A 24496-nucleotide genomic window follows, 5' to 3' on the forward strand; every position below is an offset into this window, starting at 1 on the left:
ACTTAGAACTAATTAAACCTAACTAACCTACAGACGTATCACACATCCATGCCCGAGGCAGGATTCGAACCTGCGACCGTAGCGGTCGCTCGGTTCCAGACTGTAGCGTCTAGAACCGCTCGGCCACCCAGGCCGGCATCTAGTAGTGTTTACAAATATTTTACGGTTAACTTTCTTGGCACCAGGGCACTCTACTCAGCGGATATGAACCGGTCAACATGTAAAAGTTTGAACAATTCATGCTGTATCTCCTACTGCTCCCGTGGTAGCTGATGGGAATAAATAGGTTCGTTCGAATGAAGATATCATGAGCAATCATAGCCATTTCCAAACTGTCTCTACTGCACAAACGCTGTTTCGTGATTGTTGTGACCACCGTTACACATTTGTCGAACCATATTTAGCATGTTTTGGTGTATGTCCACTTGGAGTGCTAGTTGGCACCGTCATTCACTTTGAGTTGCTCATATGCTTTTAGTGTAAACACAGCACCAGTTACATATTTTATTCATGCTGAGGAAAATGTGTTTTGAGAATTTATTTTCCTTGTCAAGTGCAGTATTTATGTACTTTTTTTTGTGATGTTACACAAACAAATATTGTGAGTGATAATTAATTTGCGTTTGTGTGTAGTTTTCTACATAACTGATGAGGCACAGTACCTGATAACCTCAAAAAGATGACTACAGTGCAAGAGAATCAGAATCACACATATTCAAACACCACACAAAATACTTTTGTGGATATTTGCATTTGACAACGGAGAAAAAAAATCTCGAAACACGTAGTCCTAAACATGAAAAAATATGTAACTAGTGCAGTGTTTCATTATTTAAAAAATGAATGGCAGCCACAGGCTTTCAAAAACATTGATTATGACATATCAAATAGAGTCAAACTTTCCTACTTCCTAGACAATTATAAGTTACAGTTACATCAGTAGTTTTTATTAGATAATAAACAAGTCCCTGACAAGTCTTTTGAAGTTTATGTACATATATCATACATAAAGTGCCAGGGGGTATCCTGTACATAACTTTTACAGCTTAATACATCATTCCCCACATTTTACACCATTTTTGGAAGTCCTTTGAAAAGCGTAAAAGTGGGGTATCACTTTAGTTTGTAACTGTTGATCTGATTTAGAAACTCACTCTGATACAAATTATTGGGTATAACGTGAGTGATGGGCAATTTTCAGGCATTCTCAGGGCCTGCACCACAGTTATACTGTCAATAATGGTATAAACAGAGATCACAAATCATTATTTCTTGACCAAGTTTCAGTATGCTAAGTATTTTGTTAATGAGTAATTTTGCATCACAACCAATGTGCTGTAACCCCATCCAGTTAAAAAAAAAGAAATTGTTGTAATATGCAATAACATACAAAAACATGTTTTGGAACATGTCAAATTGATGTAAACAGTATAGGATTATAAGTCACAGAACTTATATTGACAAATGATATACACGATATTAAAAAGTGAGATTGGAATATCTCTCAGGCACAACCACTTATGTGCAATTCTTGAATTATGGTAGTCCAATTGTTTGCTTAAATGGAAGACAATCATGTCACACATGACACACTAAGAGAAAATGTCATCTGACATCTTTTTGTGCCCAAAATTAACTTACAAAAATCCACATGTAATTGGTCACCATCCACACAAAGGCTCAACCAAGGCTGTTAGCGCAAAATTTACCACATTATCATATGGTGAACATCTAACACAAATTAGCAGTATAAATGGATTCCTGAGGGCTTTGTGCAAACTCTGCTACATTTGTTCTAGGTATTCATAACATTGAAGTTAAGATTTCTGTTTACATAAAAAAGCAGTACCTCGAAGCTGTGCTACTACTGAGTACTCTGACCTGAAGGAATTCCAATACTTCCTAATGTACAAATACCCTCCTGTACATAAGGTAAAGATGATACAAATACAAAATAACTGACAAATTGTGGCAAAGAGCAAAGTATATCATCCTGTAGCACAACATGCATCTGAACGTAACAGACTTGATTTCAATGGCTGCTTCGCAAACTGAGACATCTGGATTCTTCCATCCACCACCAACTTTTCTGAACTGTGCAGATGGGAGTTATCCTTACAACACATTCTCTGCTGCGAAAATTATCCTGGCCTGAACCTACAGTAACCTACTGTTCCCAAACCTTCCCCCAACAATTTCCACCTCTATTCTCATCCCCTCACCCCCTTTGTGTGTCGCCCTCAGGCAATGCATCCGTCATCTTTCTCCTTCTTTACGCCTCTCCTTTTCGGATGCAGTATTTCTTGACTTCTGAAAAGCAATGAACTTGGTACTATACCAACATTTACTAAGAATAGCACAATTACATAAAGCAAATTTTGTGACTGGGTTGACGATTTCTTGGTAAGGAGGATGCAGCATGTATCTTGGATGGAGATTCATTGACAGATGTGGAAGTAACTTCAGTTGTGACACAGGGAAGTGTGTTGAGACTCTTGGTGTTCATGTTTTGTATTAATGAACTAGCAGGTAGTATTAGTGGCAACCTCAGACTTTTCATAGATGACGCATTATCTATAATGAAGAACTGTCTAAGGAAACCTGCACAAATATGCAACCAGATCTTGATAGGATTTGAAAGAGAAGCAAAGAGTGGCAACTTTCTTTAAATGTAAATAAATGATAAATTATGCACTTCAAAAAATGAAAGAAGTATTATCCAACAAATACAATGAGTCACAACTAGAATTTGCAAATCATCCAAAAACCCATGTGAAATAATTTTTGGGGATATGAAATGGATGATCACACACAGTCATTCACAAGTAAGGTACGTGGGACACTTCAGTCTATTAGCATGATACTGGGAAAATAATGTCAGTCTACAAAAGTGACTGCCAACAAATCATCTGTGTTTCATCTCAGAATATTGTTTGTGTGTGTGGGATCATTATCAAATAGAATCAATGGTGGATACTGTACATATTATACAAAGAATGGTCACAGTTTTGTTTGAATCAAGATAGAGTGTTACAGAAATGCTGAAAAATCTGTATTGCCAGACTCTTGAAGAGAGGTCCAAATTATCCTAGGAAAAACCAGCTACAAAATTTCAATAACCTGTAATAAGTGAGAAATGTAAAATATTCTTCAGCTCCATGCATATTGTTCTCAGAGGGACCACAAAGACAAAACTGCATTAATTGCAGCACTTAGAAGTGCAAATAAGTATTCATTATTCTTGTTCTCCATACACAGCTGGAATGGGAAGAAATCCTACCTTGTACCATTGTAAGTACCCTCTCTGCCATTCAATTCACGGTGATTTTCGGAGTATGGAAGCAGACACAGATATTTTCCCTGTGAGATATAACAACAGGCTAGCAAGCCACACCATCGATCTGCCCATAACAGTTTCTTCATGCAGAAAATAAATTGATGTGAGAATGTGTCTAAGAGTTCAGTGAAACAATTTACAAATTCTTCTACCATGAATTCCATGGATTCAGGTAGGATGAATCTCAGAAATGTTTTGAGCAGCAAAATGAATGAATGACTGAATGAATGTATGAATGCATGAATGCAAACATGTGAATTCAAATGGGTCCTGCTTTCAAGGCAATTATCATTAACTGAACAGAAATGGTAAGAACACAAATTTGCTCATTTCTTGTGTGGCAGATCTCATAACGGCATTTTCTCTTGGGGTGCAAAAATATGTTTACAATGCAGTGCTTGTCCACTGCCAATGGGTTTCCAGACCTTGACGGAATCCATCACAGTGTAAGAACACACTTCAAGGTTGGAAATACATAACAAATGGTTCCTTAGGAAAGCAAGCAATCTTATTTCTTTTATGGAAGGATTTCTACATTCTATTGTATGTGGGCTGTTACTTGATATTTATTTTCAAGGAAGCTGGAAATGGAGGAGATGGATGAAGCTGACTAGTATTGTCCTCCTTCTACTCAGTTAAAATCTTAGTTTGCAAATAATACTATTTGTGGTAGCATTTTACAGTAATATTTTATAGTTTGTAGAAAAAATATTTCAGTTTTGACTACACAAAATCATGTAAATTATCACTACCTTTGTGTGTGACATCAGCTATTTAATTTACATAAAGTACTGCAAACTTTGGTGAGCTGTGGCACTTACGGATGCAAGATTGCAAAGCTTGTAGCATTGCTGTGATGGCCTGTCAGGTGCCCTGGGTACGGACGAGACAGTATTAATGAATTATACATTTCCTAACATTGGTTTTACAAGTGTATCATCATCTCCATGGCAGCAATGAGCAAGGTGGTGGTTGCAGCTAACAGGAGTGGAATGCACTCATGCACCCAGCTTAGCTGTCTCTTGTGGCCATTGGCAAGGTCACAACAGCTTACACAGCAAAAGTGAGACATGCAGGGCAGCCAGCCTGGCTGGCTGTAGGTGTTGCTCACCTGGGTGTGATGTCCAATAGTTCGACGATGCTCTTCACAAGGGCACACTCGTAATGTCGAAGGGAGTGCCCAGTAAGCTTCTAGCAGCTCTGCATGAGATGGTGGAGGTGGTCAGTTATGTCATGGTCTCTTCACCCCAGGAAGGCTGTGGATGCCAGTGCCACTCATGGATGCACGTCGGGCTGGGGGAAAGGGGGGGGGGGGAGGTGGTACAGCAGCAGTTAATGTGCCTCTCCCTAGTACAGCAACAGTGCACCAAACTCCATTAATTTGGCACCCTAGTGAGCCGGCGATATACGACTCCCAAGTCTTCACATCAGCAGAAGAGATGGCAACAGCTTAAAATGGCTAAGCACATTCTTCAACTTTTGATTCCTGGCACCTGTTCACGCTGTCCACTCCCACAGAAGCATCTTTCAACTCTCTGCTTTCTCTCTTTCCCTTCTTTATGTCCTTCCTACAATATTCCTATTTTTCATGTCCCGAGGTCTGTTTTCAGTCCACCAGTCACCAATATCTCTCTGCACCTTCTCTGCATACTCCAGAGTGTTGCATTAGGCTATTTCCATCTCCCTGGCACTTTTCTTCTGTGCAAAAGATGCTTGGTCTTCTGCTCCAGCTGTAAAGTGTTAAGTGAGTCCTTGCTGCTTGCAAATTGATTTGCACTGCTCTCCTGTAAATAGGCTATAGCAACTTATAACATTCTGAATGTTTCCTCCAGAGTAGACTGCCATGGAATGGACAATAACACGGTTGACCCTGTAATGACTAAATAAAAGCCAACAAAAGGAGGAAAACTCAAAACAATGATGTAGGTACTTAAATACACTGTCATTATACACTTATTATAACCTAATGTTCTGTCGGAATGGCTGCTCCTGAATATCACTACCTTGAGTTTAAAGACAATAAGCCCTGCTCACCACAAAATACAGTACATTACAAATTGATCTGCAGACATGGTTCCAATGTCACCAAAGTCCTGAGGCGACAGCCAATTCTGACACGAATTCATAGAATTGGTGGGTTGCAACCCTTATGGATAACGGATGGTGAAGCGTGGAGCATCGTGGTAAGGCCGGTGAGGGCCTGTCAGGGACCCTGGGCACTGATGAGACAGCATTAGTGAATCATACATTTATTAGTTTTGGTTTTACGATGGAATTGTCTTCTGCGTGGCATCAGTGAGAATGTCGGCAGACGCAGCTCGCAGGAGTGTAATGCGCTCATGTGTCCAGCTTAGTTGTCTCTTGAAGCCATCTATGAGGTCAGCAGGAGCGGTGCCATGCAGGATAGGAGGCCTGGGTGATGGAAGGTGCTGCTTCTCCAGTGGTGACGCCCAACAGCTCAATGACGCTTTTTCACTAGACCACACTTGTGGACATCATAGGGGATGCCCAGGAAACTTCGAGAAAATCTGCATGAGACAGAGGTGATGGTAATGAAGAGTTACATCACAGCCTCCCCACCAGGCGCATGGATGCAGATCCGGAGGGGGGGGGGGGGGGAGGGGGGAGGAGGGGGGGGGGCAGCAGCACTTGGTGCACCTCCCCAGTACAGTGAAAGTTTGAAAGTGTGTCAAATATGACCAATTTGGCTCCCAGTGAGCTGGTGGTAGAAGACACCAAGTTTTTACATCAGAGGAAGAAAGGTTGGCAGCTCAAAGTGGCTAAGCACAGCAGACCAGGCTGGCGGCAGTCTCGAAGGTGGTAGCCATCCGGCAAATTGTAGTCAGCACATACAAGCCTTGCCTTGAAGCTGGCTCACTGCAACTGGAATTCAGAATGGCTCGGGTGCCTGAGTATTTACAGCCATCTGTCAGAGGTAATAACATTATATCTTGGTGAGGATGATCGAATGTGACCTTGTTATCCGGGTCTGTCAGTTATCTTCACCACACCTAACTGGCGCTTCCTGCAATGTCAAGGGGCCGAAAGGCATTCTTGTGTAAGATGTATGTGTTGTTACAGCACCCTCCTGTGCTGCCAGAATGACATTGTGTTACCTTCACAGTGAGGTAATATGACTAAATTAGTGATTCAGACATCTCGCTCAAACAATGCATGTCAATGGTCTGGGGCTATGTGCCATATTATTTTCAGAACTGGCTTTCCTGTCTATATGTCATTGTGGTGCTGTACTCGAGCCTGTCTTGGCTTGGCAAGGTGCTGACTGAGGAAACTTTGAAAATTTTTACATTCACCCAGCATATTTTTCTACGGCGCAACAGTACTTCTCTTTTATATACCTGCCCTTATTAAAAGCCCACATTTTTACCACTTAATAAAGTTTACTGACCTTGCAGAACTTAAGTTCTGTATACTACAACTGACTGCTACTTTCAATTTAAGTAGGGCATATTACGTACTGACTGAAATTCTGGATAACTTGTTTCCACTATTGGCACCCATCACTTGCCTCTTCCTAAATGACTGAGCACTTTGGTGTGGTCTGAATAGTTAGAAAATCTGGTGTAACTACCTGATTTGAATTCCATGTGTTCAGTTGAGAAACAGTTAAGTAATATGGTGCTTTTACTGCAGATCCACAGACACAACACACTTATTCAATTCTAAATATTATGCTTACTAACCTCTCTCCGTAGCATATCACGTAACAGTTGAGTTGGTATTTGAAGCTGTCCAACAGGTCCCTGGTGCATTCCCATGTTTTGGTTCATGAAGACAAATGGCGCTGAACATGGAAAAAACAACATTTATTTCCAGATAGGAGACATTTCATGTATTACAATGTACAGATCAGTCACAATGATAAAATTTTAAGTAATATAACTAATTTTATACCTTGGTAAGTGTGCAAAGTCAAATTGATACTGTCAGTACGAAATACTGCAATTTGTACAGCGTCAAATCAAATAATGAGGAACCGCAAAGGAATTGCCCGAATGAGGCACAAGTCGGTACATGTGATGTACATGTACGACAAATAGATGAACAAAGTTTCAGAAAAAAGGGATGATTTATTCAAGAGAAAGATCTTCACAAATTAATGTGTTGGTACACCTCTGACTATTATGCAAGCAGTTATTTGACTTGGCACTGATTACAGTTCTCAGATGTTCTCCTGACGGGTACCGTGTCAAATTCTGTTCAACTGGCACATTAGATCATGAAAATCCCGAGATGGTTGGAGGGCCCTGCCCATAATGCTCCAAACATTCTCAATTGGAGTGAGATTCAGGCCAAGGTAGAATTTGGCAAGCAAGAAGACAAGCAGCAGAAACTCTCACTGGGTACGGGTCGGCATTATCTTGTTGAAATGTAAGCCAGGACATCTTGTCATGAATAGCAACAAAATGGGGCGTAGAATAACATTAACATACTGCTGTGCTGAAAGGATGCTGCACATGACAACCAAACGAGGCCTGCTATGAAATGAAATGGTACTCCCAGACAATTGCTGCTGGTTGTCAGGCCATATGATGGGTGACAGTTACGTTGGTATACCACAGCTTTACAGGGTGTCACCAGGCATGTCTTTGCTGGTCATCAGGACACAGTTCGAAGTGGGACTCATCATGGAAGACAATTCTATTCCAGTCACTGAGACTCCAGGCCGTATGTGCCCGACATCACTGAAATTGGCTTGTTGATGTACAGATGTCAATGGCAGTTGGCACAAGGGGTACCGTGAGCTCAGCCCCCTTTGTATGAGCTGCCTATTAATGGTCCTTGTGGTCACTGAAACACCAATTGCAAATTGGATTGATGATGATGATGAATCTGGTGCCTTGAATGCCTCTCTGATGACTGCTCAGGACTGCTCAGTCCTCAAGTTCTGTTGTCTCTCTAGGTCATCCGCTGCCTTCTTGATGCTGTGTTCGGCCAAGATTCACCCAATCCTTCCAATTCATTGAATATCACCATCACTTCTATCTAAATGTCGAGCGATTACTCCAACCAGCTTCTTTGAGCCTGACTGCACATCCTCTCTCAAATGCTGGCATATATGGATGTTGTTCATTCACCTGTCTACAAGGTACAGTTACCGCCGAACTAAGTACTCCAAATGAAATTCACAATGACTGTATGCCCTGGTATCGACATGTCCTCAATAAACTATCCTTGGCCCGCCACATGGTGAAATTACACTGCAGTGCCCTGCTTTCATTCACTGGGTGCCAAAGTTTACAATTTTGCATTTTCTGTCAATACCTGTATGAAAATCAATTTGTGACCAATTTGTGTAACTCCTTCGTGGTTCGTCTTTTTTAAATGTAGGAACAGTAAAATAAGGACACTAAGAGCAATATTGATGTCAGAGCCAAGAAATAATCTAAGGAAGAGTTAAAGTATATCTAAAAACAAAGATGATGTGACTTACCGAACGAAAGTGCTGGCAGGTCAATAGAAACACAAACAAACACAAACATACACATGAAATTCTAGCTTTCGCAACCAACGGTTGCTTCGTCAGGAAAGAGGGAAGGAGAGGGAAAGACGAAAGGATGTGGGTTTTAAGGGAGAGGGTAAGGAGTCATTCCAATCCCGACAGCGGAAAGACTTACCTTAGGGGGAAAAAAGGACGGGTATACACTCGCACACACACACATATCCATCCGCACATACACAGACACAAGCAGACATTTTCCACCAACTTGAAACACCTTCAAAGAATAAAAACAAACAATGGAGATGACGAGAGATGACACAGGACAAGAACGACACAGACAGACCAGAAAAAAGGAATTAAAATCACACCCTATGGGCAGGGGCACTACAAATGTAGTGTGTGGACATTAAGTTGGGAATGTGGGTCTCACAGGGAGCGTGCATGTGATAAATCCCTGCAGTCACACTATCCTCTGGGCCCTCAGTGGTTCAGATGGATAGAGCATCTGCTATGTAAGTAGGAGATCCTGGGTTTGAGTCCCAGTTGGGGCACACATTTTCAACTGTCCCCGTAGATGTATATCAATGCCTGTCGACAGCATAGGGTCTTGATTTAATTATCATTACAAATGGTGATCACTGGAGTCATCTGTACTCGCATTGTTACTGCTTCCAACGTGGAATGGATCGGAATCCACTCATTGGCAACACCTGTGCAAACCAATGTACAGACTCCTCCAGATGCTTTCTTAGGGTCAGTACAGTTCCGACAAACAGAGAAAAAGGGGGGTGAGGTGGGGGAGGGTGGTGAGTTTATCAGAAAAAAGGGGGAGAGATGGGAGGGATGTATCAATTTTCTAGTTGAAATTTAGCACATATAGGAGACCTGTGGTCTAGGGGGAGTGTCTTTGATTAATAATCAAAACATCCCTGGTCCCGGGTTTGAAACCCGCCACCGCTAAAACTTTGATTAATAACAAGCATTTGCGGCCGAAGACTTCCAGCGTAAGAAGTAACCCTCATTCAGCCAATGCCCCGGCAAAGAGGGTGGAGGAGCAGACAGAGGTTCAGCTCACACTTGTCCTTGGGGTAGGACATTTCCCCTGAAGGCAGAAGAATAAGCAAAGATCAATCATATGAGGATGCAGAAGGCAATGGAAACCACTGCACTAAAGACACACAACATGTATCCACAGGACATGTGGCCTGTAATTGAAAAATGGTCATGATGATATCTCCATTGGCAAAATATTCTGGAATAATCCCTCATTCGTATTACTGAGAGGAGACTGCCAAATGGAAGTGACCATCAGAAAAAGATTGAATAACCAATGAAAGGATAACGTTCTACAAGTCGGCGCGTGGAATTTCAGAAGCTTGAACACGGTAGGGAAGCTAGAAAATCTGCAAAGGGAAACGCAAAAGCTCAATCTAGATATAGAAGGGTCAGTGAAGTGAAATGGAAAGAAGACAAGGATTTCTGGTCAGGAGAGTATAGGGTAATATCAACAGCAGCAGAAAATGATAAAACGGGAGCACGATTCATTATGAATATGAAGGTAGGGCAGAGAGTGTGTTACTGTAAACAGTTTAGTGACAATGTTGTTCTTATCAGAATCGACAGCAAACCAACACTGACAACAACAGTTCAGGTATACGAACCAACATTGCAAGTTGAAGATGAAGAGACATAGAAAGTATATAGGGATATTGAAAGGGTAATACAGTGTGTAAAGGGAGATGAACATCTAATAGTTGTGCGGAACTGTAATGCGGTTGTAAGGGAAGGAGTAGAAGAAAAGATTACAGGAGGACATGGGCTTGGGACAAGGAAAGAAAGAGGAGAAAGACTAATTGAGTTCTGTGATAAATTTCAGATAGTAATACTTAACACAGTGATTCATGAATCACAAGAGAAGGCGGTGTACTTGGAAAAGCCTGGGTGATATGGGAAGATTTCAGTTAGAGTACATCATGGTCAGACAGAGATTCTGAAACCAGATACTGGATTGTAAGGCGTACCCAGGAGCAGATGTGGACTCAGATCACAATGTAGTAGTGATGGCGAGTAGGCTGAAGATGCAAAGAAATGGGATACAGAGGTACTAAGGAATGATGAGATACACTTAAAGTTCTCTAAGGCTATAGATACAACAATAAGGAATAGCTCAGTAGGGTGCACAGTTGAAAAAAAAAATGGACATCTCTAAAACGGGCAATCACAAAAATTGGAAAGAAAAACAAAGCACAAAGAAGGAAACTGCAAAGAAACAACAAATAACAAAAGAAATACTTCAGCTGATCTATAAAAGACTGAAGTACAAAAATGTTCAGGGAAATTCAGGAATAAAGAAATACAGGTTGCTGAGGGCTCAAATAAATAAGAAGTGCAGGCAAGCTATGACAAAAAGGCTGCATGAAAAACATGAAGAAATCGAAAGAGGTATAATTGTTGGAAGGACTTACTTAGTGTACAGGAAAGTCAAAATAACCTTTGGTGAAATGAAAAGTAAGAGTGGCAACATTAAGAGTGCAATGGAAATTACACTGTTAGATGCAGAGGAGAGAGTGGATAGGTGGAAAGAGTACAGTGAAGGCCTCTATGAGGGGGAAGATGTGTCTGATGTGACAGGAAAAGAAACATGGGCCGATTTAGAAGAGATAGGAGAACCAGTATTAGAATCTGAATTTAAGAGAGCTTTGGAGGACTTAAGATCAAATAAGGCAGAAGGGATAGACAACATTCCATCAGAATTGCTAAAATCACTGGGGGAAGTGCCAACAAAATGACTATTCAAGTTAGTGTGCAGAACATATGAGTCTGGCGACATACCATCTGACTTCCGGAAAAATATCATCCACACAATTCCGAAGACTGTAAGAGCTGACAAGTACGAGATTTATCACACAATCTGCTTAACAGCTCAAGCATCCAAGATGGTGATGAGAATAATATACAGAAGAATGGAAAAGAAAATTGAGGATGTGTTACGTGATGATCAGTTTGGGTTTACGAAAGGTAAAGGCACCAGAGAGGCAATTCTGACATTGGGGTTGATAATGGAAGCAAGACTAAAGGAAAAACCAAGACACGTTTGTAGGATATGTTGACCTGGAAAAAATGTCCGACAATGTAAAATGGTCCAAAATGTTCAAAATTCTGAGGAAAATAGGAGTATGCTATAGGGAGAGGTGGGTAATATAAATACGTACAAGAGCCAAGAGGAAATAATGAGAGTAGACGACCAAGAACAAAGAGCTCAGATTAAAAAGGGTGTAAGGCAGGGATGTAGTCTTTCACCCCTCCTGTTCGATCTGTACGTTGAAGAAGCAATAACGGAAATAAAAAAAAAGGTTCACGAGTGGAATTAAAATTCAGGGTGAAAGGATATCAATAATAAGATTTGCTGATAACACTGCTATCCACAGTGAAAGTGAAAAAGAAATAAGAATTACATGATATGTTGAATGAAATGAGCTGTGTAATCAGTACAGAATATAGATTGAGAGTAAATCAAAGAAAGACAAAGTAATGAGAAGTAGCAGAAATGAGATCGGAGAGAAACTTAACAACAGGATTGATTAAACTTCCTGGCAGATTAAAATTGTGTGCCGGACCGAGACTCGAACTCAGGACCTTTGCCTTTCGTGGGCAAGTGCTCTACCAACTGAGCTACCCAAGCATGACTCACGCCCCGTCCTCACAGCTTTACTTCCGTCAGTAACTCACCTTCTACCTTCCAAACTTTACAGAAGCTCTCCTGCGAACCTTGCAGAACTAGCACTCCTGAAAGAAAGGATATTGCGGAGACATGGCTTAGCCACAGCCTGGGGGATGTTTCCAGAATGAGATTTTCACTCTGCAGCGGAGTGTGCGGTGATATCACCGCACACTCCGCTGCAGAGTGAAAATCTCATTCTGGAAACAGGATTGATGGTCACAAAGTAGATGAAGTTGAACAATTCTACAACCCAAGCAGTAAAATGACCAATGATGGATGGAGGAAGGAGATGTCAAAAGCAGACTAGCACTGCAAAAAGGGCACTCCTGGCCAAGAGAAATCTACTAGTACCAAACAAAGGCCTTAATCTGAGGAAGAAATTTTTGAGACTGTGCATTTGGGGCATAGCATTATATGGTAGTGAAACATGGACTGTGGGAAAACTGGAACAGAAGAAAATCAAAGCATTTGACATGTGGTGCTACAGACGAATGGTGAAAATTAGGTGGACTGATAAAATAAGGAATGAGGAAGTTCTGTGCAGAACTGGGTAGGAAAAGAATATGTGGAAAACACAGACATGGAGAAGGGACAGAATAATAGGACACCTGTTATGACATCATTGAATGACTTCCATGGTACTAGAGGGAGACGTAGAGGGCATAAACTGTAGAGGTAGACAGAGATTGGAATACATCCAGTGAATATGTGAGGACGTACGTTGCAAGTGCTATTCTGAGAATCAGTCAAACATCCTCAGGAAGTCTTCTCCAATGAGAGATATGCTCTAATTTAATGAACACGTCGATCCACAGTTAGGTTTCTAGATTAAGGTTACTGCTCTAGTTTAACAACTGTGTCAGTTGCCTTATGAGTTTCTAGATTAATGTTATGGCTACATGATTTTGTTCACTTTTTATGGTGAGATTTTGCTGGACTGATTTATTAAACAAGGAGATCCGGTAAGAGGCTGTACTGTTCTCTACATCAAAATTGTACGAGTTTTGTGTAAAGGGAATTTGTACTATTGGGAGTAATTTTCTAAGGGTGATTAACTTAACTATCATACAATATTATGAAAAGGATAGTTGTTACTCACCATATAGCGGAGATGCTGAATCGCAGATAGGCAGAACAAAAAGACTTTCAAACAAAGCTTTAGGCCGAACAGGCCTTCATCAGTATTAGATAACATGTACGCTCGCACGCACACACGAGGGAGAGAGAGAGAGAGAGAGAGAGAGAGAGAGAGAGAGAGAGAGACTGTTGTCCTGTGTGTGTGTTTTTTGGCAGAAACCTTTGTTTGATGTCCTTTTATTGCGCCGATCTTCAACTTAGCATCTCCACTACATGGTAATAGCAACTGCCCTTTTCATAATACTGCCGTTATTCCATCCTGATTAAATTATAATACAGATAGTCAAGCTCATTCTTATTTTGTCATACCTAATGAACATGAGTGGGCTCCATGTGCACTTAATTTGAAGCAATATTCAATTTGCTTCCAGTAAAGACATTTTATGGTTCTATACCAAAAGGAACTTACATTTTTAGGCATCATATATTAATTAACTATTTTACATAATAGTGTAAAATAAGTGGATTACCTAAATACCTTATGGTACTGTCATTGGAAGATCAATAGAACATTATGTTATAGTAAATAGAAGATTGTGGCCCACTACAATCAAAGATGTGACAGGTCCCTTAAAGTAGAATCTAAATACATTTGGTATCTTTGAGCTTCAATCATAACAAAAAGATAATCGAGTCCATATGGTTCCATAACTTTGAAAGAAAAATGAGGACAATAATAAAGAGAATAATGATACAAAAAATTTCTATACTTACCGGATATAATTCATAGACAAGTAGATTTCAAAAGCAAACAAGGAATGGTATGAATGTTTTGAGTAGGTTAATAATTAATTAATGAGAAAGAAAGGTAGCACAATTTATGTTCAAGTATTTGTTGTATAATTAAAAAGAAAGATTCCTCTTGCAATGTTTCATATTTGAATTAGATTATTCAGCAAATAGACACATGTTTATTCACTTATATGGGATGCATGTGTGAGGGTACAGAATTTGGTTGAATTACATTGAAGAGTTTTTTCCCATTAACATTAGAGGCACAAAATTTTCTGTACTCTCATTATCTGTAAGTGAGCTAGCATGTCTGAAGCTAACTTTACTATAATTTTTATGATAATTAAATAGTAAAGGAAGACATTATTTGATGTACATGTTTGTTTCAAATTTTATTATTTGTTTAAGGTACTACTTGGGTGGCGTGTGGCAGATGGAGTCCATAAGCAGACATCCCTACATCACTCGGGTGTTGCATGGAGCTACCAACACTTTACGAAGTGCTAAAATACTCCATGTCACATGCAATGAAGGTAGCATTGTTAACTAATTTGTGAAATACAAAATAATTTAAAAGCAATTAGTTGGGTAGAGCCTCAGGATTTGATCATATCATATCTGTGCTCAATTATAACAGTTAATTGTTATCCACAACTGTTAAAAATTATTTCAAGAAAACTAACAATAAAAGAATTAATTAATTATGATGTGAAGTGGAATTATATATGCAGAATTGATTTCACCTTTCAGACTACTGAAAGTCAATGTATACACAAGTACTGCCAAGTATCTGGCCACATAAGTGGCATAAGTTGATATCACTGAACCTGTATATACATGAGCATATTTTTCCAAGCTTCAATATTTGAGGGATAATCTATGACCTTCAGTTCCTGGATTTTGTGCTCCTTGACTAGGGTAACACACTTCAGTGATTGTGAAAGGTGGTGTTCCCACAACTGACACTGATAGATGATAGCACACAAGGTGAATTTTCTTGAAGTGTCAGCAAGTCTCCACATATCGTGTCAGATGTACGCTGAGACGACATATGTCTGAAGCGCTGGCAAATAAATCAGCTAATTATGGAGGGGGGATATAGCCTTACAATGAAGCGTTAAAGCAATGATTGTGACCTTCTCTGGAAGCTAATCCCTCTCAACAGCAAGAATGAATGAAGTGGTGTCCACTTTGTCGTCTAGTAGGTTTTTTTTACTTTTACTGTGTGAAGGATTCTCACTACTTTTTGAGCTTTCATTAAGTCCACTCTTCTCTTTGACTGTGTGAAGCAAGTATAGGTGGCACAGAGAATAGGTCCGATTGCACTGATTGGTGGTGGTGAGAATGGAATAACAAGATTTCCAATGAGAAGAAATAGCAAATCATGTGCTATGTCTTCATATTGGTGGTCTTCAAAAACAGTTGCAGATAATAATGAACAAAAATCTAAATGACAAAATTGGTCTTTGTGGTGGGCAGAGACGTGTGAGGGGAAATGCTGACGTAATCAGCACTTGGCGTTACCAACAGAGCCACAACGTATAACTTCACATGCAATTTTGACACTGCAATTTCAAGCTCACTGGCATTTGCAGAAATGAAAAAACAGGGAAGTCGACAGGAAGTGTTCTCATATGTGATGAAACCAAACAAAGTGGTTATCGCCCAGCATGAACATGCTTCGTTTTCCTTTCATTTCTTGCTCTAAGGGGGATAAGCCGGATGCTAGCTTGTTGATGTAAAGAATACCTAATAATTAATCAATACTTAAATATACAGCTCAAAAACTGGCAGTATATTTACCATGTGCAGCCGATATTTTTATAGGTCGGTACATCAATATTATTACTGTTGATATATCGATACATTTTTTTCGATATAATGAATTCCCTCAGAGGGAAACATTCCACGTGGGAAAAATATATCTAAAAACAAAGATGATGTGACTTACCGAACGAAAGGGCTGGCAGGTCGATAGACACACAAACTAACACAAACACACACACAAAATTCAAGCTTTCGCAACAAACTGTTGCCTCATCAGGAAAGAGGGAAGGAGAGGGAAAGACGAAAGGATGTGGGTTTTAAGGGAGAGGGTAAGGAGTCATTCCAATCCCGAGAGCGGAAAGACTTACCTTAGGGGGAAAAAAGGACGCGTATACACTCGCACACACACACACACACACACACACACACACACACACACACATATCCATCCACACACATACAGACACAAGCAGACATATTTAAAGACAAAGAGTTTGGGCAGAGATGTCAGTCGAGGCGGAAGTGAAGAGGCAAAGATGTTGTTGAATGACAGGTGAGGTATGAGTGGCGGCAACTTGAAATTAGCAGAAATTGAGGCCTGGTGGGTAACGGGAAGAGAGGATATATTGAAGAGCAAGTTCCCATCTCCGGAGTTCGGATAGGTTGGTGTTGGTGGGAAGTATCCAGATAACCCGGACGGTGTAACACTGTGCCAAGATGTGCTGACCGTGCACCAAGGCATGTTTAGCCACAGGGTGATCCTCATTACCAACAAACACTGTCTGCCTGTGTCCATTCATGCGAATGGACAGTTTGTTGCTGGTCATTCCCACATAGAATGCATCACAGTGTAGGCAGGTCAGTTTGTAAATCACGTGGGTGCTTTCACATGTGGCTCTGCCTTTGATCGTGTACACCTTCCAGGTTACAGGACTGGAGTAGGTGGTGGTGGGAGGGTGCATGGGACACGTTTTACACCGGGGGCGGTTACAAGGATAGGAGCCAGAGGGTAGGGAAGGTGGTTTGGGGATTTCATAGGGATGAACTAAGAGGTTACGAAGGTTAGGTGGACGGCGGAAAGACACTCTTGGTGGAGTGGGGAGGATTTCATGAAGGATGGATCTCATTTCAGGGCAGGATTTGAGGAAGTCGTATCCCTGCTGGAGAGCCACATTCAGAGTCTGCTCCAGTCCCGGAAAGTATCCTGTCACAAGTGGGGCACTTTTGTGGTTCTTCTGTGGGGGATTCTGGGTTCGAGGGGATGAGGAAGTGGCTCTGGTTATTTGCTTCTGTACCAGGTCGGGAGGGTAGTTGCGAGATGCGAAAGCTGTTTTCAGGTTGTTGGTGTAATGGTTCAGGGATTCCGGACTGGAGCAGATTCGTTTGCCACGAAGACCTAGGCTGTAGGGAAGGGACCGTTTGATGTGGAATGGGTGGCAGCTGTCATAATGGAGGTACTGTTGCTTGCTGGTGGGTTTGATGTGGACGGACGTGTGAAGCTGGCCATTGGACAGGTGGAGGTCAACGTCAAGGAAAGTGGCATGGGATTTGGAGTAGGACCAGGTGAATCTGATGGAACCAAAGGAGTTGAGGTTGGAGAGGAAATTCTGGAGTTCTTCTTCACTGTGAGTCCAGATCATGAAGATGTCATCAATAAATCTGTACCAAACTTTGGGTTGGCAGGCCTGGGTAACCAAGAAGGCTTCCTCTAAGCGACCCATGAATAGGTTGGCGTACGAGGGGACCATCCTGGTACCCATGGCTGTTCCCTTTAATTGTTGGTATGTCTGGCCTTCAAAAGTGAAGAAGTTGTGAGTCAGGATGAAGCTGGCTAAGGTAATGAGGAAAGAGGTTTTATGTAGGGTGGCAGGTGATCGGCGTGAAAGGAAATGCTCCATCGCAGTGAGGCCCTGGACGTGCGGAATATTTGTGTATAAGGAAGTGGCATCAATGGTTACAAGGATGGTTTCCGGGGGTAACAGATTGGGTAAGGATTCCAGGCATTCAAGAAAGTGGTTGGTGTCTTTGATGAAGGATGGGAGACTGCATGTAATGGGTTGAAGGTGTTGATCTACGTAGGCAGAGATACGTTCTGTGGGGGCTTGGTAACCAGCTACAATGGGGCGGCCGGGATGATTGGGTTTGTGGATTTTAGGAAGAAGGTAGAAGGTAGGGGTGCGTGGTGTCGGTGGGGTCAGGAGGTTGATGGAGTCAGGTGAAAGGTTTTGCAGGGGCCTAAGGTTCTGAGGATTCCTTGAAGCTCCGCCTGGACATCGGGAATGGGGTTACCTTGGCAAACTTTGTATGTGGTGTTGTCTGAAAGCTGACGCAGTAAACCAAAATATATAGTACAACATAAAAGGGGAAAAAGGGGGAAAAGACATAAATGACCTCCTAGCAGTGAGATAGGATGGAAACTGCCCTAGAAAATAAGTCCGACAAAAGATATAATCAGAGAGTAAATCTACAGCACAGGAAAAGAAGAAGTACTGCCTTGGCTTGGGAGTGCCGACACTCACTATGCGTATACTCGTAAAGAGTCACGAGTCTCTTGTGGGGTTGAACTAAAGACAACAATAACAGCAGCAATATACACAGTACTCCAAGACCTGGTTGCTTGTGACCTCTCTTTTACTTCCTGGAAAGGGGCAGGGGGGAGTCACTCACTTTTCCCTAGCTCTGTATTCAGTTTTAATGCAGACAGTCAAGGCAAGTGTGACACAGAAATATATGCTTTCAGTAGCCATCTATATAAAACCATGATATACTTACGTGGAGGAACTTTCCCCTGCTTCTCATTTTCATATTCTTCCCAAGCTGCTTTCCTTTCTTCCTCATTTAACTCCTCCTCTTCTTTGTTTTGTAGTAATGAATCATGTTCGTGATATGTTATAACCCAGTATTCATGTTCTTTCAGTAATTCAGCCAGCAGTCGGTCCTGTTGTAGGTAATATACAGATATGACAAAAACAGTTTGTTAAATTGAATTAATGATTGCAACAGTTATTACTAATGCCTGCATAACATACTCTTACAATGAACATTTTAAGACATAAGTCTAAGAACACAATGACATGTTTTGTTTCATTCTATGTAAAAACAAAACAGTTGATAAACAACAATAGTTTTATCCTCTGTAGCAACTAATTCAAACACAAAAACCTGTTAATCAATCCTGCAATGTGACGAATGCAGTCAAATATGCAAAAAGGGATGTGTTAAACTCAGTGAAATTAGTGAATCACTAATGATTTTTATGATGTATGTTCACATGTGAATAGCACTGTTAAGAAGTAAACTTCAGTTTTGTGGGTAGTCTTCATTCATTGCACCATCCAGTAAAAATAGCTTCCATGATCTAAAGAAGCAGCAATAAATGATTCAATTGCAGAGAGGCGGTGTACATAAACGCCCCACAATGTCCTCACTCAAACAGTGTAAAGCCATCGGTTTAAACGAACATGAAAACAAGTGATGGGTATTTTTGCATCTAATATGCAATGTCATGTAACAAATATTTTGTATCAAGTTAATTAGAGCCACATGGATATTTCCTGTATTTGAAATTTTTAATGTTGTTTAAGTATTTATATATTTAATTTTCATTGTGAGTCATTTTTTGGACAGATATCTAGAGGTTTGACACCATACAGCAAAGCTGGATTGTTGGTATTTCATGCATGAGTGATTACTGCATTCTATTCCAGTTCTACCCTGAACCTCCCTCTCTCATACCTTTATACTGAGAGAATTATTGAAATTTATGACATCTCACCATTTCTCTTCTTGGCGAGCTCAAAACGGAAAGGATAATTGAGTTAGAAAAATAAAACCATTTACTGTGGTTGTTGACTTTCTACACTTCATGATACTTCAAAACTAATTTTGCCTTCTAACCTTCCATCACGATAATGAACAGTATAAAAAATCAATTGTAGTAATCCTCATCTCCTAAAATGTGGGTGACACATCTCATACGATTCCTTCCCACTTAGCAATTCTTGATGTGGGTCAGAAGTAATGCTTAAGATCAATTCAATTTTATTTCTCTGTAATTCTGTTATGAATGTATTTATAATTTATCGTGTGTGTTCCAACAAGGACACTTACGGACAACATGCATGTTCCATACTTGGCTTATGTACTATCTGTCAGAAAGTAATGCCAAAATAATATTGTTTGTTGTTGCACAGCTATAAAAGCTCTGTGGACTGTGGCATGACAGCCTGGAGGGCACTAAATTCTTTGATGTCTGTCACTGATGAAAATGTTGGAAAAAGGAGAGGCAGGTCAGTTCAAGTTTGTATCGTGAGGAAAGACTTTTGGTTGCTATTGTTTTATAACATGTAATGAAGAATTTTCATTTGACTGTCTCTCATATAAATACAATTAGAAATTTTCTGAGTTATTGTTCACATCATTTAAAAAAAAAAAAAACAGTTCATTAGCAGCAATTGCATTTGACCTGGGTATGTTCTTTCTGTGCCCTACAGTACAGATCTGAGATTTCACTTCTATGAAAATCATAATCACATAAGGAACACTTACCTTTGGTAACAAAGGTGTGGGACGTTTGCTCACTTGCTCAGGGTCAAACATATACATCTCCTGAAGATCTGCCATATTGTAATGCCGTTCAATTTGCTGTTCGTCAACAACACGACAAGACAGAGACAATTTTGTCACTTGCCTGTCATAAATTTTTTCTTCCATGGTCCCCTAAAGAATGAAAGCAAAGGAAATTAATGAAAGCACATTAAGTTGATCAGTACACAAATGATTGTTGTTAGCAGCATCCCTGTACAATGGAGTACAGCATGTAGCTCTGACAGTAATATTATACTAAAAGTGTCATAAAATTCTTGTGAAGAAATGTTTCTCTACAGTAGAATGGAAATCTGAAATATTCTATTGTGCTACCAGTTTCCTCGACAAAGGTCCTTCAACCTAGAAGGCTAGCCCTAATTACAAAAGTGGAATTGGAATAGTTTAGAATATACATGGATAAGTCAATTATTATCCGCAAAGTAGTTATAAAATTTTATTGAAATCAAATAGGAAACTTACAAGAACATCATTTTTCAACTTAGTCTCCTTGTGTTTCAACGCAGTTGGTCCATCATTGTAGAAGATTCCTGATGCCCTCATAAAAGAAGGTTCTCAGTTGAGCTGCAAGACAGGAATGCACAGCTTCTTTCACTACTTCGTCCGAGGCAAATCGATGGCCCCTTAATGCCCGTTTGAGTGAACCAAACAAGTGATAGTCAAAAGGGGCAAGATTGGGACTGTATTGAGGATGATAAAGTACTTCAAATTTGAGTGTCTAGAGAGTTTCAGCAGTGTCGGCAGCAATATGCAGATGAGCATTGTCGTGCAACAACACAACACCTTTTTACAGCAATTCACAGTGTTTGCTTTGAATTGCAGGCTTTAGCCTGGCAGTAAGCACCTAACTGTAATGTACACTGTTTATTGTTGTGCCCCTTTCCCCATAATGTTTCCAGTACTGAACCTTGTGCATCCCAAAAAACCGTAAGCATCAGTTTTCCTGCGCATGGTTTGGTCTTGAACTTTTTCTTGGACAGTGAATTTGAATGTTTCCATTCCATACTCTGCCGCTAATTCTCCGGCTCGTAATGATGGATCCATATTTCGTCACCAGTAATGATCCTGTCTAAGTAGTTGTCCCCTTCATTACCACAGCGCTCCAAATGTTTTTGCAGATGTCCAAGCACATTTGTCTATGCAACTATGTGAGTTGTTTTGGGACCCATCTTGCACAAACTTCATGAAACCAAAGTCTGTTACGGATGATTTCTTAGGCAGAACCATGACTAATTTGCAGACAATGTGCCACTTTGTCAATAGTTAATTGTCTAAGAGAATCATTTCATGTGAACGCTCAATAGTTTCTTCATTTGTGGCGGTAAATGCTCATCTGGCTCCTTCATCATGCTTAACACTTGTGCGACCATTTCAGAATTTTTCAATCCTTTCTTAAACAGTCTGTTGTGACAAAACACTGTACTAAAAGCCTTCGATGAATTTCAGCCCATGATACGCCTTCTGACCACAAAAATGGATCACTGAACGTTGTATCTTCATTGGTGCAAATAGACAGTGGAGCAGCCATGATTAACAGCACGGCACTGATAACAAAACTAACCAAGTGGCTGGAAAATTGCAAAGATATAACTACAAATAAACAATGCGTTATCAACGTAAAACGACAGTACTACCAAAATAAACAAAAATATAACTAAATTGCAGATAATAACTGAGTTACCCTTGTACTAATTGTGTGTAGAAAGCAGTACCAAATAAAAAATATCCTGACAATTGCCTAATTCTTTCTTAAGAAGAATGTTCAATGCTGTCAGGTCGTATTTTGCCACAACACACACAAATATTATGTAAAAATTTTCATTCTCTTTCATTTTTCCCTGGAAACGGGAAGCAATTGTACGTGTGATGAGTAAATAAGATTCTCAAGTTCATTTCCTTTCTTTTTTGATTCTAATACACTCAACTCTGATACGAAATTAAGCACAGTTACCATACTTGTTGACAGAGCTCAGCTCTGATGCTTACACAATAAATCTTCATGCAACACTGGATCCAAAAACATTAAACTTCAATGGCAAACTCTTCAAAAGAATTGCACAGAGAAAGAATCTTTTCCAAGAATTCTAGAGGCGCTTGAAAAGTATTTTAGAAACAGAATTGCCAGGAAAGAGAAAAGTAATGTAGTTTTCATTATTTTAATAGGAAAAATATTTTATGACAAGAATCAACTTTAATGTGCAACAAATGTTCCTTTTAATATTAATTTCTGTTCAGACACTGGTAGATAATGTTATTATAGCAGTATGGAAACTGAAATCTAACTTTCTTTTCTACTACCACATATTCTTGCTTAGTGCACTAACTTGAAAAAGGAAATATTAACCAGCAGTTATCATACAATGGAAACTCCAGAATGACATGTAACAATAGTATGAAAAGAAAAGTTGCTACTCACCATATAGCGGAGACACTGAGTCGGAGATAGGCACAATAAAAACGCTATCACAATATAAGCCTTTGACAAAAATAGACCACACACACACACACACACACACACACACACACACACACACGACTGCAGCCTCTGGCAGCTGGAGCCACACTGCAAGCAGCAGCAGCAGCAGCAGCAGCAGCAGCAGCAGCAGTGCATGATGTGACAGGGAAGGGGAGGGATAGCACGGTAGAGGTGGGGGACAGTGATGTGCTGGTGGGGAGCACATAGGGATGAGGTGGAGAGAGAGTAGGGCAGCTAGATGCAGTCGATGGGCAGGGGAGAGGTGGGGGAGTGGGAGGCAGCTGAAAAGGGGAAAAGTAAAAAGTCTGGGTGCATTGGTGGAATGAGGGTTGTGTAGTGCTGCAATGGGAGCAGGGAATAGGCTGGATAGGTAAGAACAATGAATAACGAAGATTGAGGCCAGGAGGTTTATGGGAAACGTAGGATATATTGGAGGGAAAGTTCCATCCCGCACAATTCAGAAAAGCTGGTGTTGATGGGAAGGATCCATATGGCAAAGTGTTTTAAGCAGTCATTGAAATGAAAGATGTCATATTCACAGTTTGTTGGTGGTCATTCATGTGGACAGACAGCTTGTTGGTTGTCATGCCCACATAGAATGCAGCATAGTGGTTGCAGCTTAGTTTGTAGACTGGTTTCACAGGTAGCCCTGCCTTTGATGGGACAGGTGATGTTTGTGAACAGACTGGAGTATGTCGTAGTGAGATAATGTACAGGACAGGTCTTGCATCTAGGTCTATTACAGAGATATGAGCCATGAGGTAAGAGGTTGGGAGCAGGGGTTGTGTAGGGATGGATGAGTATATTGTGTAGGTTCAGTGGACGGCAGAATACCACTGTGGGAGGGGTGGGAAGGATAGTGAGCCAGGCATTTCTCATTTCAGGGCGCAACAAGAGGTAGTCGAAACCATGGTGGAGAATCCAATTCGGTGCTCCATTACTGGGTGGTACCAAGTTTCGAGGGGAATGCTCCTCTGTGGCCAGATAGTGAGACTTCAGAAGACGGTTGGAGACTGGAAAAATAAGGCACGGGAGTCTTATTTTTGTACAAGGTTTGGAGCATAATTATGGTCTGTGAAGGCCTCTGTGAGACCCTCAGTATATTTCACTAGGGACTGCTCGTCACTGCATTGCACGGTCATTGCATCTGCAACGACGAGTGATCTTTCCTTGGGACTCACCCAGAACAAAGTAAAAATTGATAAACATGGAGAATTAAACTGAAAACTGTGAAGTACAGTGCGGTGTCAGAATCTA

General features: G+C 40.7%; 1 protein-coding gene across 2 annotated transcripts in view; it reads right to left on the reverse strand.

Moving 5' to 3' along the window:
- LOC126251334 (transcriptional regulator ATRX homolog) overlaps nt 1-24496 on the reverse strand; it is a 500398-nt gene that overhangs the window by 44622 nt on the left and 431280 nt on the right. For both annotated transcript variants that reach the window (XM_049951680.1, XM_049951678.1), the window contains 3 exons: nt 20707-20877; nt 18931-19096; nt 7042-7142 (listed from right to left, as the gene is read on the reverse strand). In XM_049951680.1, the coding sequence (XP_049807637.1) occupies nt 7042-7142; nt 18931-19096; nt 20707-20877 (438 nt within the window). The remainder of the gene's footprint in view (nt 1-7041; nt 7143-18930; nt 19097-20706; nt 20878-24496) is intronic.

Source organism: Schistocerca nitens, chromosome 4, assembly GCF_023898315.1.
Source record: "Schistocerca nitens isolate TAMUIC-IGC-003100 chromosome 4, iqSchNite1.1, whole genome shotgun sequence".
Lineage (NCBI taxonomy): Eukaryota > Metazoa > Arthropoda > Insecta > Orthoptera > Acrididae > Schistocerca > Schistocerca nitens.